Raw genomic sequence first — 18,760 nt, 5'->3', positions numbered from 1 at the left:
TACAGGATAAGCGGTAGAAAATGGATGGATGGATGGATTCATATCTCCTCAGTCTCGTCCATCAGTAATTTTCCTTCAGCGTAATGCATGATGGTCTATTCAGCTTGGTTAATGACCGCCACGCTATTCGGATGAAATGTGGGATACGTCGAAGTCCGTTGTTTATGATTGGCCAACTAGAAGAGTTGCCCCCTGCTGGCCAGTTGAGATAATGCAGGCTTAAGGCACTTCACTGTTCGGAGCCAGAGGTCACAGCCTGATTCATACGGAGGTCAACGGCCCTTTTCATCCATGAAGTCGGCGGTGACATCACTGAGCCTCTCAGTGTTTACCACAGCTATCAGGCGATAACGCTCGCTGCCGGCCGCCTCGTCCCGCCTCACCGCTGAACTTCACAGATAAAACTTTTATTGCACGGCTTGCAATGATGTCACCGCCTCTCACAGTGTTTAAGTGCTTTGAATTCCCCCAGATAACCGGCCGCTTATCAGAACCGTAAACATTTTAGCTGAGACAAAGTGACTTGTTTACAAGTTAGGCAACGGTGGGAAGATGGGAACCAGTCAGGCCACTGGAAACCAGTGTGTTGCCCTTAAAGCGCCTTAACCACAGGAGGAGGAGGTTCACAGCTTCTCCAGACAAGATCCCTGTCATTTCAACAGATGGGTCTGCTGCATGTCATCCAGGACCACACACACACACACACACACACACACACACACACACACACACACACACACACACACACACACACACACACACACACACACACACACACACACACACACACACACACACACACACACACACACACACACACACACACACACACACACACACACAGTTCTTCTGTAATCAGCCTCCTCGCCTCCACACCAACCAGCCCACAGCTTGGGAAAGCAGCTCTGTCATTGCCCTGCTCTGCTGTAGTTAAGACGGATGACTCTGGTGAAATTTAAAACCACTTCTGCCTACGCTCACCAAAAAGATGGATGAATAATAATAAAAAAATGCCAGCAGATAGGCGTTCATGGTTAGAGTTCAGAGAAGTGAGAAACACCCAGCTCTCTGCGGTGGTGCTCGCCGCCGGGCCAAACCAGATCCTTCTCCACATCTTCAGCCCTATTTGAACATGTGATTTTAACCAAAGTCATCTAAACCTCTTTGTGAATATGGACGGAATAACAACTTTTGATAAAATCCTCATTCCAGATATATATAAATAGAGCATTTGCTGATTTAGCAATGCACGGAGATGCTCCTCAACCTAACTGCAACTGAAAACCAACAATAGAAATGATAAATAAATAGAAAAGTATCAAGTCACTGAAGTGTTACGAATCGCTGCCCCAACAGATGTTTTTAATATTTAATGAAAATCCATTATTCATCCCTCATATTTAGACAAGGCCTAATCTGCCGACATTAATCAGCTCAATGACTGTATGATTGTCAGGCGAGCTTATTCATTTCTGTATTCAGAGAACAGAAGGAAAATAGGGGAAATCCTACACTTCCTTCCTTTGTATTATGTTACACGCTCCAGACATCACATTAATGATTCCTAATCTGTACAAACACAATATGCAAAGGGTAATTGCATGCTAAGGTGATACAATTTATCAGATGTTATACAATATATCATATCATATAATAATATAGAGCTGTGAGGAGCTGTGAGGAGCTGTGAGGAGCTGCTGGCTGCGTGACACCATTCGCACGTCAACGGAATTTTTGTATTTACCCTCACAGCCAGAAGGACACACTCTATGTTAAACCATGGGGCTTTAATAAGTGACAACAAATTAAATATATTATGAATAGCTAGCAGTCACTCTCTAGATTAGGTTTTATAAACTTCAAGTCTCTGTGCAGATCTTTGTCTAACCCTCTGGCAGTGAGAGCCGAGATTGGGACTCATGTCACACAGACTCGACTTGGACTTGTAAAAAAAAAGAGAGGAATGTGTTAAATTATAGCAGATTATAAGATGTCACTATTATACAATATGGTTCTACAGTAAAGGTCCTTTCACATCAGGGACCCAGATCCAGAGGATCCAACCACAAAGTTCAGATTTGTTTAATGCGGGTACTCGAGGATGATTCCACTGAAAATACACTTCCCAAAGGAAAGTTACGATGTGCATACCTGGAAGGTCGATGCTGTCCTTAAAAAAACTCTGGTTTTGTTCGAAAGTTGTTGCTTCAAGCTCAGCATTCAACACAATCCCCCCCCCCCCCCCCCATGAAACTGATCCATAAACTTAGCACTCAGGGCTGTTGTATCTTACTCTGCAACTGTTTATTACACTTCCTCACAAACAGACCCCAGGCACTTCGGTTTGGCAGCCACACCTCCTCCACTCTAGTGTTTAACATCGGTGGCGTGCCCCAGGGCCGTGTTCTCGGCCCCATCCTGCTCCAGGTCCCCGACATCAAGAGAGCTCATACCCGGCTCAACTGAGTTTTAATTTCCTGCATCACAAACACCCCGACATGGACATCACACATCTCCATCCTGGTGGGAAAAAGCTCATTAACGGCTGCATTTCTTGTGGAAGTTAAGAAGGTGGAATTCCTGTGCCAAGTTCTTGTAAACTTTTACAGAGGAGCAATATAAAGCATCCTGACTGGAAACATTACAAACCAGCATAGGGAGGGCCCGGCCCAGGACAGTACATGACTAAACCTCCCACAAATTAATTAGTAGCCATCTACCGGGCATTGGTGACAAGGGGTGCCTGCAAAGAGCTCAAAGGACATTAAAAGACCCCAGGTACCCACCATCACAGCCTGGCAAGCATTACAGAAGCATCAGCTGCTAGTTTGTTTTTTGTTATGGAGCAAACAACGACAATAAGTGTACCTTGTAACTTCCCATTTGCCTGTTGGCTCAGCAGAAAGCACACGTTTACCCATTTTCACCCTCACACTCCTGCCTGACATGTTGCGACGCCTTCTGCTTGAGCTGAAGAGAAATCCCCCTCCCCAACCATTCCTTTTGTCTTCCTCATGCACTAACACTCACATGCCTGCTGCAGGGATATTTGCTCTGGGTGGATGGCAGATTTATAAGGCAGCACATCTGGTGCTTTCCCTATAAAAATGCCAGTTCGGTAACATTCAGGGCCTGAAAATGCTTTCAAGTTGTTCTAGAGGTATGGTGGATGGTTTCCGTTTATTACAAAAATCAGCTGTAAGCCAACTGTCTCGTTAAAAAGATTTATTGTACCTTTTCATGTCTGGATTACATATAGGTTTAATGGAGATTTTGTCTTAAAGTGACAGTCGTGTTAATCTGGTGAAGGCCTTATCACCCTAATTCCCTAGGAAGGCTTAAACCATATTAAACATGAGCAGCTTCACTTGTATCTCCAACAGAAACTCAGATCAAGTCTTTTGAAAAGGTACATCTGTGAGCTCATCTATTTCTTAATTTCTCGCTCTTGAGCATGGCTACTCTTTTATTCTCTCCCAAATCTTGACTGCATCACTCCTGGCCGGGAGGACGAGAAACTGACAGAATGAAAGAGTCGGGTAAAAGGAGGAGAAGGAGTAACTATTTATGGGAACCAGCATTGTCCACTTGTGCACATCATTCAGGCTGCGTTTGATTTCACTGACCTGTTTCCCAGTTTGCAACCGAGCATGGCTAATGGTTCAGGGTGACAGGATGCCGAAGAAGGAAAGAATGAAGTGAAAAAAGAATGAAAGGATGCTTTTTTTTTGTATGCATGTGCATGTATTTCTGTACAAGCACTGCACAATGTTTAACTGAGGTGCATTCAGCCAAGAGGCACCAACTTCCTCCATTCATCAACCACTTAAAGTTTCCCTGATTAAGGTGCAAAAAAAAAAAAAAGATCTTTGAAAGCCGTTTTCTATAAATGAGTTTTTTCTCAGACTCTGAGCCAGAAATAAGCAGCTTTCACATCCACCAAACCTTCCACTTTCATTCCTGCTTCATTATTCTGAAGGTTTCAACTGAGGGGTTTGTCCATAGATCATAGCTGATTTATACAACATTAACATTATTCATAAAAACATGGCTGTTGACAGTACTTTCTAATGTATGGAGTGACACAGACAAATTAGCACATATTTGATAGGATAACGGCTCACTTGCATATTAAAACACAACATTTCATATATAAGAAATCAACTGGGGAAAGTTTCATGGTGAACAATGCTTGACCCCATTCACCTCTGGTGTCTCCCCATAACAAGGAGCTCAATGAGGGAAGACTGGGGGGGGGGGACCCTAATTGAAATCATATGCCCCTCTTTAACCGAGGACCGAGACCTGAGCCTGCCTGACACAAACACACAAATTCATGACAACACACACACATGCACCTCCTCCTCTTCTGCCTCCTGCATGGTTTAATCCCCATGGACCCTCGAAATTAAGCTTTTCACATGGCGCTCTGCACCACTAACCAAACACAAGCCAGCCCTTCATGGCTCCCCGGCCTGGCCTGGGAGGAGAGGAGGTAACAGAGAACAGTTACAGGGCTCCTGGCCATGAGCCTCGCTGGAAGAAACGCTCTGGGGAAGACGGCTATAGCATTACAATCCATTTAAATCCATGCCATGCATTTTCCTCTATGAAATAAAGGTTTTAAGAAGCTTTTCCTCGCATCGCTCACCACCAAGTTGAGTTAAACTCGACGTGACGTAGCCAATTACAGCGTTATGATACAACCTGGCCGCTTCAAGTGAAAGAAAGTGTAGTTTTTGAAGCTCTCGATGACCCCATTCACCCCCAGCACACTGACAGCCAAGCAGACCAAGGAGGAAACCCAAAGACTGATTTGGACATTTCTAGGGATTACTGGCTGATTAGTGAACACAAACAACTAAATAAGTGGGGTCAGAGGTCTGTGATCTAAAAGCCCTGCTGTGTGAATGAATGTGCAGCTGCTAAAAAGAAAAGGCTTCCAAGCAACGGTAAACTGGTCTAAGATTCCCTGGCAGGGGATTAAGTAGCAATGGTCCTATTAAACATATGTTGGCAACCTGTGAGAAGACTTCAAACCCTTTAATTGCCCCATATTCTTACGCATTCGGGGTATTTACGGTGTTAATGTTTATCCAGTCTTTGCACGGAATCATTCTGACCGGCCCAACTATTCTTCATTCCTCAGCGGAAATATGCATTTTTGATGAATTAGGTTTACAACTCATAAAACAGAGTTTTCAACTTCATCTCGTGCTTTTAGAAGGCAGGTTATTCTTTACGACATGGAAGGGAAAGCCAGCGTCTCCTTCATTCATGAAACAAATTTGTATCGTCCGCACATGTTCCTTTCTGTAAAATATGCAAGGACTCCGTCTGTCAACTCCTTTTAATGTGAGCTGGGAGAATTCACCTCCAGCCGCCAGCTCCCGGGAGCCTCGGTGACGTCCAGTTCAGCTTCTGCATTGTGAGGCCTCATTCTTTCCACGAGGACCATGGAGCTCGGCCACAGTAGCCGCCACGAATCCCCCCCGGGCGACTATTTGGCTTTCACACTGACCGATAGGCCATTCCCACCTACTGTGTAATTTAAGGGAAGGAATTCTGAAAACCTGCAATGTCAGTTACTTATGGTATCGATTTACTTCTGCATAAAACGGTTCCAAGAGCAGGAGCGACAGACGTACAATGCGATTTACCAGGCAAATCCAAAACTGTCTCTCGTTGGAAAAAAGGGGTTTATGTGATGAGTTGGTTTTTGCATGAGATTATGTTTCAGCAGTATGTGTTTCCATCTTGAAGTGATAATTTGCTTATCTGACCGCAAACACTGGAGGACTTGTGATGAAAATATCAGACGAAAAGCAACTAAACGGAGGCTGTGATAAAAACCTGAGCAGCTGCTGCAGTGCGATCAGTCGTGGGCGTTTGGCCTCTTTTATCCAAAAGAGATGTTGTGGATCATGAGATCCGAGGTTTTTGATGCCGACGAAGGATTGTCTTCAAAAGGAGCAAAGAATGCCACTGAAGGTTTGCGCTCTTCTCACCGATGGCTTTGGCAAGAGTTTGATAAAAAAAAGTTGAATTTAAAAGTAAACCATCTCCAATGACGGCTGCTCAGATCGTCCTGTGTGAACGAAACATCTGTCAGGTTAGGTTTTGGTCAAAGGTTTCCCTAAGCAGCGTGATCAGTCGATGAAAAGGTTTTCCCCGATTTCCAAAGGTGAGCAAAACAAAGTTTGAGAACCAACGATGTCCAGTAGATACCTTTCAGAGGATCTTCGCTGCAAAAAACTACTGGTTCAGACCTCGATTGGATCATTGGGTTCAATTATTTTAGCTTGAGATTGCCTTTGCAGCCTCTCTCTCAAGTGCACCCTCTTCTTTTGCACGACATTTGGAAGCATCTGATTACCGTTCATTTGTCTCCCCAGAACGACACAATGAAGCTCAAGTTAAAAGTTTAGTTGTCAAACCTACACATGCATTTGCATCATTATCTCATCCCTGCCGCCCCTCATTATCAAATTATTTCTATTTCAGGAAGTGGTGTGTGACATCCAGTAGTTTGTGGACAGTCTTGTCGTGGGTCTTTGGAAACGTTTGGCATCATACGGCTCCACTGAATTCCCCCAAACAACTCAAAAAATAGCCAGAAGACGCTGTGAAAGCATGCAGTCATGAACTCACGTATACCCTGCATATTATTATATTTCCTCAAGGACTTTTATAAGAGTCTGCCGTGTTCCCAAGGTGAAAGGAAAAGACCTCATAGCTTCCATGTGTCACTTCCTCAGTTCTCACAGACGAGACTGGAATTTCCAACATAGCGGGTCAGTCAAGAACAAGGAGGCCATGAATGAAAAGGGAAATGCCATCGTTGGATACGTAACCTTTTCGGGAGCCGTTTATTGGGCAAAGCATTTCTGCAGGGAAACATAGTACAAGATTCTTAATGAAAGGAATCAATCTGTGGAGTAAAAACACCAATAAATGCCTGTGTAGGCCAGAAAAATGTGTGTTAATTCCCAGAGAATTTGTTTTGCTTATTCAAAGTGTCCTCAGTTCACATCCAGGTTCAGCAAGAGTCCCGGTCGGTGAGTTGTGGATGACAGATGGATTTCTTCAAACCTTCGCCAGCACAATCAAAAAAATTGTGTTCATCCAGCGATTTGATTCACTTAAATGCTGCTCATTCTTTCCAAACTGGCTCATCAGTGGAGTGACTGGATTTGGTTCAAATGGTATGATGGATGTGCCGTTGAAAGTACTGTTGTACTGTGTTGTACTGTGTACCCTTAAGAGACTCACATAGACCTGTTTTTGTTTCTTTGGGGGGGTTACGGGGATGTTTAGGAGGAGGTAGCATTATGATGAAAGAGTATAATAGCCATGCCCATGCTCACTTGGGTCTCATAAGTAATTGCAGCATTTTTTGGGTTGATGCCATTTGTTCCAAAGATTTGGTGCTAAAAAAAAAAAAAATTACCCCCCCGAGAGTAAATAAAAGATGAAAAATCCCTCTGAAATACCACATCCAGAGACCAAGACCTTGAGCAACACTGTGGAAAGATCCATGCTGGAATTTGGAATCTTTTGACATTTGGAGATTTGTGCAAGAATTGCATTTTTGGACAATAAACCTCGTAAATCCACACGTCCTCCGAAAGCCCTCGGTCTCTAGTTTGTGCTTGTAAAGTTTCACGAGGCTTCCATTATCATAAAGGTCAAGACAGCTCATTTTAAACAGTGACGTCAGGTTTTAAAATGTCTGCTGGAGGGACTAACATCATCACACACGAATACCGTTGGTCTCGTCGGATCCACCAGAGTCTGAGTTTTCCAGTCAGAACCAGTTCAGGGAAATTACAGGACTATTTGTTGGAGGAATATTCAAGCGCATCATTACACACACATTTAAAAATAACACATTTCTACTGCATGGTTTTCATTATAAAGCTGAGTTGTGAGTTTTCATTCACGTCTTGAGGTGAACTTTGGAGGATTTGTTGGGACCAACGGATTCATGAGGACGTCGAGCTTCACATGAAACCAGAATCCTGACTTGAGCTTGTCGCCTGCTAAGCCTCTTAAAGACAGTAATGATGGCCGGGATCACCAGCGATCCCGCGGTTCTCAGAGGGTTAAGGATCAATCGTCATTGTTATGTGTAAGAAAGAAAGCGAGAGGCTCTCATGACACCCCGGGCAGCGGATGTTTCCTCTTTTCATGCTCGGACGAAGCTACCTGAGCGTGACCGATAAGTGGCCCTGACTTGGTGGTTTGGAGTCGCCCGGCTTTGCTTCATTAAATGAGATGCCAGGGAACATTTGTAGGCTTCAGTGAGAGGAAGGAGGAAGGATAAGATGCACCAGGGAGAGAATTAAAAGGGTTTGGATATATAGGTGTGAATGGAAATGTTTTATCCTTATCATTTCATATTTTGTGTATGAATGTTTCGAAGCTCCATCTCCACCTTTGCTATCGTTTGTCTTTGTTGACTTTAGTCTTGGTTTTGTACATTGTGTTTAATAAAATTGCATATTTCCTGATTGGTAATTACAGAATAAAAAAGTCCCCTGGGAAGCGGAAATCATCCGATCCCACGAACACAAACCACCCAGATTAATTACATTCACAACAGTCTTTCGCTTTCACCGAAAAACAATACGTTCCTTGAAGGCACCGTGGACTCCCATCGACGAGCAGACGGATGGATTTCACCTCTTTGTGTTTGTAGAAAGAGGAGTTCCTTCCACAGCGAGGGGCCGAGAGAAAAGGCAGATGAGTCCTGACCTCACGACTACCACAACACAATCCCTGAGCAACAGACGCTCGCATGTCTGAGCCACAGTATGCTCATTGTCTTGTCTGTTTCAGCCTCCGTAATAACAGCACACACACACGCGCACACACACACACACACTCTGATTCTCTCCTGTGGACTTGCCAGCACTGGAAAACTTGGGAAAATATAATCTGCTCCAGTTCATCATGCCTCGAATGTCCGTTTGGCAGCTCGTAGGATTTTGGAGGACAATCAAGATACTATTTCAAAACCATTCCAGCGAACAGTGGGACGCATTATCTCATTCGCAATCGTGTGAACGATAGTGTACATGCAATTTAGGTATGGCGTGTTGTGCTCGTTTCCATGGATTCTGTTTATGATAAAAAGCAGAGCGAGGCGAGTTCGGTTCTCACACCCAGAGAAATTCTTCTTTTAAGTTATGACCCCAGATGTGAGCGATCCTCTCTGGTGGCTGATGTGGTGGCGAAGCATCCCGAAACCAGAGCAGTGAGATTTCAACATGAATCACCACCATGTATTTAAAGGTGCTCGTCCACAGCATTAAATACACATAATTAAGAATTTACTGGAGCTGACGGGGGTGAATCAGATAAAAAAAACCTCACATTTCATCAGCAGAAAAGACGATTTTAGAGGAAAAAGTATGTTTTTTTTTTTTATTAACTTTTATTGCTGAGACCAATTGCACCAACCATCGAAATAAAAATAAAAAACTATAGTGGTTATCTGAATTAAAACAACATAATTCAAATGATTGTGAAAGAAAATCTTTGTTTTTTTGATCTGGATCATTTTTTCCACCCGACTGATAAGCTGAGCACTGAAACGCCTCGCTGGCAGATCAGTTTCGACAGCGTCCCAGTGGGCGTGAATTTGATTCTAAAGAAAGCCTTGTTACCTAAATCCAGAGTAAACAGTGGTTACCTGTGAGTCAGCCTCCATGTAAGGGCTCGTCTTGCCATCTTCGCTGAATGTCGGCGACCACACTCTGTCTCCTGGTCCAGACCTGAAACACAATACGAGAAAGGGAGTCGGATCAAATCTTCTCCACCGAACAAGTGTTGCAGCATGTATGAATTCTTCTCTGCCGACAGGTTTTTCCACACAAATATAAAAGAGTAATTGCTGGGAATGCTTGAAAAAAGGGTTAGTTGCTTCGTAAGTGTGTGCATGTATGTGTGTACGTGAGGATGCGGATTCGTACATTTGGCAGGTTTTCACATTAGAAATGGGATACAGCAACATTCTGGCCTCCTCCCACTGGTATGAGCAGAAAGTCATCATCACATCATAACTCCACTCTATGAAGTATACAGTTGTTTTTTGGGGGCCAAGGACTTTTCAAGATGAGTTATAACTGATTACTGGTGTCTGAACCCCCCCCCCCCCCCTCGACTACAAGCCTTACTGACCGGCAGCACCGATAAAGAACATTATTCACAGCGCTGCAGAGCGGCCTTCGTGTGCATGAATAAGCAGGAGCAAGCGTTGTTAATTTCCAGAGAATTAAATGCTTTGCTGAAGTTAATGGAGCGCAACTTATTTCTCAAGCTGATAAAACATCGTGGTTATTCTCCAACGGCATCACTCAGCGGCTCACTTCTATTCTCCCCTCTCTCGCTTTCAAGTTGCACATTGGAGCAACCGGCGGCGGTTTGCATTCCTCGGGGGTTGGGGAGGTGTTAGTTGCCACGGCGTTGGCCGTTCAGTGGGAAAGCATCCAGCTCACCAACAGGGGTAACACCGGGACACCGTGCAGAGTAACTAACGGACACAGCGTGGTCTTTGTGAGCGCCCCCCTCCCCCCCCCCCCTCATCACTTACACCTCTGTCCGCCGAGACACCGACACCATTATGCGTGCTCGGATGTGTCGAGGCCGTGGCGAGGGAGCACTGACGTCCGGAGAGGTGAGGTCATCGGGGGGGGAAGCTGGAACGGCGTTGGCTGAGCTGAGGCAATGCTTCAGATATGAAGGTGCCGCTATCAAGAATGCTCTTATGAGGCGGCGAGTGTCTGGTGGACTGCGTAGGATGATGACCCCCCCCTCCCCTCGTATACAGCCTTCATGTTTTCAGACTGTTTGGTTTCCATGGTTACCACACAAACAGCCCATTGAAACGAGTGAAAGTTCAGTCTGAAGTAGCCTATTTGAATTGACATTTTGGGAATCCAGCGTCCATCAATAACAATGGAGATGTGAACGCCGAGGAATGAGTGGAAACTGTGAGGCGGTTTAGGATTTACAACTTTTGCAATGTTGCTCTCAAACTGTAGGTCAGTCTGAAGAGGGATGTAAGTTACGTAGTTGTGAAGTTTGAAATATATTACACTTGGAACTCTTGGCCGCCGTTTTAAGCCATTAAGGCTTCATGCTTACAACTGGATGTAATCGCACACTTCAAATATTGAGCAACCGTCTGTTTTTCTTCCAGAAACTGTTTGGGAGCATCTTAAATGTAATGTAACACAAGTAGCAGCACGGCAGTCAGAAACACATTCTCACTCCAGCGCGTCAGATAAAACACATGGGTCGATACGTTCCCCTCTAGCATCACGGCTTGTAGATTTGTACACTCAAGCGTAATGTCTTTTCAAAATAAACTTCAGTCTACACAGGAAGTTAGGCCAAGGCAAGAAACCCAATTAGTTAGGATTATGCAAGAATACCATTTAGATGGGTTTAAGAAACAATACCATTTAGATGGGTTTAAGAAACAATACCATTTAGATGGGTTTAAGAAACAATACCATTTAGTTGGGTTTAGGGAACAAAACTGTTAGTTGGGTTTAAGGAACAAAACCATTTAGTTGGTCTTAAGCAACAAAACCGTTTAGTTGGGTTTAGGGAACAAAACCGTTCAGTTGGGTTTAGGGAACAAAACCGTTCAGTTGGGTTTAGGGAACAAAACCGTTTAGTTGGGTTTAGGGAACAAAACCGTTTAGTTGGGTTTAGGGAACAAAACCGTTTAGTTTGGTTTAGGGAACAAAACAGTTTAGTTGGGTTCAGGGAACAAAACCGTTTAGTTGGGTTTAGGGAACAAAAACACTTGTTGTTCATCTCTAACTTATTTCTTTCCCCCTTCTCTCCTCGTTTTGCTTTCCCCATTTCCCTCCGTTGTCCTGATCCCGGGTAAAATCTAGCCTGGGCAGTAAAACCTTCCTAGCCTGGAAATACCTTTTTCAAATTTGATAATTTATTATCCAGATCATCTCGCTGCAGACCGAGTGGCTTTATCTTCTGCTTCTACCTCCTCTGTCTCGCTGCTATGCCAGGAGTTCTTTGAGAGGACGATTTCCTCATAGATTCACAGTGATAAATAGGCCGGGGGTGAATAGTTCCAGGCTCATTTTTTTAGTGTCGGCTTTTGGTTTTCACCCTCCCAACTCCTGCTCCTAAATGTATACATCAATGTCCAACGCCATTGAATACGGACAAATGGAAAGAAAAGAAGAGAAAGAAGGTCATCATGACGACTTTCTTATTCTTTCCTTTGGTCATATTTTCCCTCGTCTGACCTCCTCCTGCCAGGTTTAATTTCCTGATTGGGGAGATCTGGTTTTTGGAGCGGTGGATGAGTTTACTTTGGCTGCACAGGATCACCATGTTCAAGGAGGAGCAGGAGACAAATATACGGCTGAAAAAACCAGGGGCCCTCAAATTAAGATGCGGCCGATGGCGGAACATTTCAGGGTTCACTGAAGAGTCTTGCCTCGTTGCCTCGCTCTGTCAAAATCATCAGGAAAAGGATGGTTTGACTGGAGCAGCTCCTCTGTGATTTTTGTAATGTGAGGAGATTTTAAAAAGGGATAGTCTGGGTGATTTACGTACCGTAGATGGCGGCAGGCACGCCCCAAGTTTAAAAAAATAATTAAGCCTCCTACATGCTGCAACCAGCTTTAATAGTTCTGTATTTTCTTTTTAAGTAGGATCCGTGTGGAGGATCTATGCCAATATGGATTTAAAAAAAGGGACTGATAATAAATAGTTGGAAATTGAACATTTAAAAGAAAGTGTTACGTTTGGTGGAGTGGTAGAATGAGTGTTTGATGCCATCATTCACAATGACCGTTTCCATTATGAACTGTCATTTCAAGAAAACAGAATATTTACAGAATCTTGAACGCCACTTCAAACTCCCTTTAAATGTGTTCTCCTCAGGGATTAAAGGGAAACTGTCACCCTTTCAAAGAAGAGTTATGAGCGTCTCCTCTGCAGATCTAACGTGGGTCACTTCCAGAGATCTGCATCTGGGTGATGACAAGATCGATGCAAGGGAGTTTAAGGGAGGGAGGTTTGTGGTCTCCCCCCCATCCTCCCTCTCTGCAAGGCATCCTCTCAGACTCCATTGATGTTGCGTTTGTAACCACCAAGAGAGAGCGGGAGAGGAGTGATGGGATGAAGGGATGAAGGCAGCTCTGCCGGTAGTCCTTTATCTTGGTCCCAGCTGGAGTCCTGTGTTCTCTGGTCCCATGCAGCCTCGTGCATGATTCCTCAGCCATGACTCACAGGTCGTGGAGTCAAAGCGAGGCAGCCGGGGGGAAATCCTCCGGCGCTCGGACGCCGTGTCATTTTTCGGCCCGTTTTCTCAGATTCTTCCTGAACCTTTTGATCAGCTTTGTTCAATGTAAGACACCCATGCAATGGATAAGGAAAAACTCACACCAACTGAAACCTTCATATTTACAAATGTTCCTTTAAACAAGCAGAAAAAGGTCACTTGTATGTGAGACAGCAGCCTCAACTCTGATCGTGGGTTTGGAGAATCGCAACACCGCCCAGAAACTACGTGTTATTTTATGTGAACTGACCCTTTATACTCTAAACCATCTGCTACACAAGCTTCGTTCCAGTCCAGGACCCAAACCTAAATTATCTTTTCAACAGCAAATTAAATTGAAGCGAGTAAAGCTGGGTGTCTTAACTTCACAGGAATGCAAGAACAAGACACGCAGTCAGGGTAACACACACAGCTCAGGCATCGTGACTCATTTCTCAGCACATTTAACTTGCCACCCCAGCAGGAGTCTTTCCGAACAGCCCGACCAGCGCTGGAAACACATCCAAACCACCATCATCTGTCTCTCAAGCCTCTGCGACCGCATGCTTTCTCTCCAATCCGCCCTGGCAGGAGGAGGGAAACTGCAGGGAGGTGAAGGCAGGTTGGAAGACGATGAAGACGAAGAGGAGGTGTGAAAAGAAGAACTAGTGGATGAGCGTCATTAAGTTTGGTGAACGGTGCGTGGAGGTCAGAGAAGACAAGAAAAGAAGACACATTTCCTCCACAGCTGGTTTGCATATTCAAAGACACGAGCCAAGCAAAGCAGACGTGACACACTTCCAACATGGCCCTCGTCCGTCCGTCCAGGTCCTCCGACCTGAATTTGGATAGCGTATATGTGTGCGGCGGCCATTTTTCTTCTCCTCATCGAGACGGCACAGCTCCACTTGATCACCGATGCCAGGAACGAACAGGAGGGGTGTTTCACCTCTCAGTGGAGCGCTGACAGGCCGGCAACGGTTGGGACGCCCGACGGAAAAATGGAACGCTGTGGTCGAGTGGTGACATAACTGCACTTCTTTTTCTTTCTCACTTTCCTCACTTTTCTCACCAATTCATGTGTGAAAACGTCATCTGCTGTGGCTTTCACAGTCAACTGAACACCAACGGCAGTTTGCTCCCAATCATCATCATCATCATCATCATGGCAGCACCTTCGTCCTTCCAGTTGTTGGCATCAGTTTTACAGCAACACACTTTAAAACAAAAATGTGTTTTGTGAGGTCACAGTTACCTAACCGGGTCATCCCAGGCAGCAACCTCCAGGTCTTATAAGTGAAGCCAAGGAGGAAGTGCCTTAAACCTGCAGTATCTCTACTGGCCACTGGGGGGCGACTCCTCTGGGAAAATGAGCCTACTTGATGTATGATCTAGTAAACATTGTAAACATGAGTTTATGGTCTCAATCTCTAGTTTCAAGTCTTCTTCAATCCAGCATGATGTTCATTTAGTACATTATGGTCCATTTAGAGTCCACCAGACCAGAAAGCAGGGGATGCTTTAGGGGGCGGGGCTTACCTGCTGATTGACAGGTCCATTTAGAGTCCAACAGACCAGAAATCAGGGGATGCTTTAGGGGGCGGGGCTTACCTGCTGATTAACAGGTCACTACCACGGCGTAAATACGTAATAATTCAAAATTCCGTTATGTTCACTTCTGGTGGAAAAAAACATTGCAAACCCGAGGCTTCAAAGCAACGTTCATTCCCGAGTCCAAATATGACTTGAAATTGAATTACATTCAATTCAATTTCATTCACGAGAACATAACAAGGCTAAAAAATAGAGCTATTCGGGGAAGCAAATATTAACGAAATCTAATAATAAACATTCACAGAAACATTGGAATGTTGAATTTACCTTTAATGACTGCATTCTTTGTGCAAAAATAAATCTAACAGCTGCCGGCCCAAATTGTCATGAATCCTTTTTTTTATTTCTTACTTAGTTTCACGAGCTCCCACCCCCCCCCCCCCCCCCCCCCCCGATGCAGAGCGCTCTAAAATGCTCCGTAATAGGATTTATGCAAAAAAACACGGCTTATGAAAGTAATAAATGCGGAGACGTTACAAAAGGAACATTCTTGTGTTATACAAGACCTGCAGCTCAGATGCATCCAGTGTGCTGTAATTTGGGTTCACAGCAGACGTGTAGACTCATATATTTGTCCATAGGCAGCAGCACCAAATTATAGGTCTCCTGTTTCTCCCTCTGTGACTCGAACTGTTTGACTATTTTATGGCACAGGCTTTTAATGAGGGCTGAGAACTGTGTGTGTGCTCCAAAATATTATTTTCTAGCGAGTCAGCATGAGTTCTTGGAGACAAATTTTTTTTCTCTCTCTTCTTTTTTGGACTCCAGAATCAACGGTTGCAATCAAATAATCCTCCGTTATTCCTGCGGGCCCACAGTGAAGAGTCGGCCCTGTCACAATTATTACATAACAGTTTCATCGTCGCAATATTTCAGCCGCATGATCGGTCAGATTATACAATCAAGGGGGAATTTAAAGCCAGTGATTACAACTGTGGCGACAAACAAAGAAAGTGAATCAGGACGGTGGATAAAACGTGCAGCGTTCCAGCTCTCTTACTGCCGTTTCAGCTCATACGACTACGTTTTTCTTGCAAACGAAGGAAGAGGACGACGGCGAGGTGTCGGCGGCAGCTTTATTGGTTTGCAGCAGATTGTCTCCTCGAAGGTTTTCAACACCTCTGGTGAAAGTTTACGCTGGAGTTGATTCAATACAGCTTTCCTAATTATGAGATAATTCACACGTTTGAATGGAAACACGGTGTTATAAAGTAGCGCAGGGCCTTTGGGGAGTAGTTGGAGAGTGTGGCCGAGCGAGAGACAGAGGCGGGTAGACGCTAAAAGACAGTTAAGGTGGTTGTAGAAGCTGGCTTTGAGTTTCCTCGATAGCCGTAGAACGATGTGAAAATGTCTCGTCACGATTATCCCGACCAAAAATAACAATATCCTAGACGATATCAATTCAATAATCATCCAAAAGTGCTTACACCTCTTTAAATAGCTCGAAAACACATTTTTTTAAATCTTATTCGAGGTATCTAACCCCACAAAAAGATGAGGGAAGAGGAGGTGCAACAACACAGAGTCATTTCCAGGTTATAGGAGTCATTCCTGCAGCGAACAATTCAAATAAAAATCTGTCAAAATATTAAGTACATACAAACATGACATCCCATCATCTGGATAACTCATAACAGGGACCATAACCACCAATCAGAGAACAGACTCACATGAAATCGGCGGCGCCTCCCCAGCAGTTGCCTTGTATTTAGCCTTTTCTTTTTATTCACATCGCTTTTCTCATTTCATTTTGGCGGTTGACAGCCAAACCTTGACCTATTTTCTGCTGCTGATGACGTTGACTTTGTTTGTCTGCTCAGTCATGGTGACTGTTGCTGTGTATTAGCCCGACTTCCTGTGCAGCATTTTTCCAGGGCAAATCTATGTGATGTTCAGGACACCAAATGTAACGCTTTAAAATAACTGGAAAACATGACACTTAACCTGTGATCATCCTTGATTCATATAGTGTCCCTTCATCTCATAATCCCATAATTCTAGCAGGAATAATCAGATTATTCAAAAACACGCAGAGACGTTCTGAGCTTCGCTGTGTTTTCTGCAGGATTGAATTTAAAGAGCCCTCGTGGATTCTCCTCCTTCCATCCACATTTTGACCAAACAATCCTGAAACTTCATGTCCATTTCCCATTTTTCTGCCCCGTTATCGGTCTTCCTTGCCCTTCACCAGCAGTCCATTTCATCCCTGGAGCCCAAAGGTCTCTCTCTCTCTCTCAGACGTGCCGGCCCTCCTCCTTTCAAGCAGCAATTATTAAAGCAATATACGTCAGAAAGGTCACATCCCAGCAGCCAGCCTCATCTGCGTCTGCTGTGTCGCCATGTTGTCAGTTTCAATGATGAACAGCCGGACTTTGTCTGGTGGTTAAGATCAAGTCCTAAATCCACTGATTTCAATTTTAAAAAGATATGTTTTTATAATTAAAACATCACGGACTAGTATTATTTTTGGGGTATGGATATCGGTCATTTAATATCATGATAACAATATATAGCACAGTATAGCATGTCTGCACGTGCTTGTTATTGTTCGTTTTAATGCGATGTAATTGTGTATCACGATATCCTATATGCTATTTCATCGTGATACGATTCCAATGATAAAGTATCGTATTGAATTACAGCCCAGCCGTCGTGTAGTCATAAACAAAGTCAGTATTCAGTAAGTATAAATGTGCTAGAGCGCCAATGAGGTGAAGAATGAATACGAAGCACAATCACTAGATTATGTTCTTGAACACATCCAACGACTTTGACTTGTAAACGGTTTCAGCTGAATTTAGGAACATCGGGGCTGATGTGCCGTTTTTGTGCTCCAGCAGCTGCAGGAGGAGAGGAGCTCCTCCCGGCTGTATCCTTAAATAAATTTACTTTCCCTATGTGAAGAAGCCACTTCATGCTCAGCTGCTCAGCTTGATATATGGATGGATGGCTGTGGGGAGAGAGAGGGCTGCTTGCATGCTCGAGTGCTCACGATAAAAACACAAAGAGAGTGTGAATCTTCGCCTATCTGTCGGGATCTCACTTCCACTGCATCTGCAAGTCGACTCCACGCGCCAAACCGTCCCCAGAAGAGTCCGCCGCCCTAAAAAGGAGAGAGCTGAAGCTCCAGTTGGCAGTTGTCACTGAAAACCACACGGCGTCTCCTCCATCCGAGAGGACGGGATTCAGAGGCTGCCAGATTCGCTCCGCACTTTCCAGTAACCGTCTAATAGAAATGTGGGAAGCAACTGACATTTCAGTTTTTCCTTGGTTATCCCCAACTTCACCCCGACGCCCCCACCCCTTCTCTTTCATTAACTGTTAGATGGATGATTTCCACTTGGCCATGTTGACAGAAACATGTTGCTCCCGTCCGCCGCATGAGGCCGAATCATCCATCCTCAAAAACGCTCGCTCCCGAGAGTTGAAGCTAATTTTCCACCACGTGAAAGCCGGCAAAAAAAATGCACGACATCGAGCTGTGAAGTACATAAAAAGGAAAGTCACTGTATGGATAAGCCTCATTGACTTTGACAGCGCACCGCGGGAGCACAGAGTCAATCATTTAAACTGTCGTAACGCTGTCGGCACGAGCTGAACAGAGAGGCCTGATAAAGGAACGCCGTGTGCTCCGGGACGGCAGTAAATTAACTTCATCACTCGAGGTTTTCAGACTCGATTCACTTAATGAGCCTGAAAGCAAAACGAGCTGGTGAGCAACAAAGCAGTGACGACTTCATAGCACGTGACTCATGTTCGTAACATTTCCCGACGTGCAATCGGCGTCATAATTCCCATCAGTCATCCTCTGTGGAAAAATGGGCTAAATATGCA

The 18,760-nt window shown here is 44.5% G+C and overlaps 1 protein-coding gene across 1 annotated transcript in view; it reads right to left on the bottom strand.

Annotated features, from left to right (window-relative positions):
- Positions 1–18,760, bottom strand: part of pdlim4 (PDZ and LIM domain 4) — a 41,407-nt gene that overhangs the window by 12,835 nt on the left and 9,812 nt on the right. The window contains exon 3 of the mRNA XM_084028351.1: positions 9,698–9,779. Within this exon, the coding sequence (XP_083884477.1) occupies positions 9,698–9,779 (82 nt within the window). The remainder of the gene's footprint in view (positions 1–9,697; positions 9,780–18,760) is intronic.

The sequence above is a fragment of the Eutrigla gurnardus genome, assembly GCF_963514095.1.
Source record: "Eutrigla gurnardus genome assembly, chromosome: 15".
Lineage (NCBI taxonomy): Eukaryota > Metazoa > Chordata > Actinopteri > Perciformes > Triglidae > Eutrigla > Eutrigla gurnardus.
This window is presented reverse-complemented; position numbering and strand designations above follow the sequence as displayed.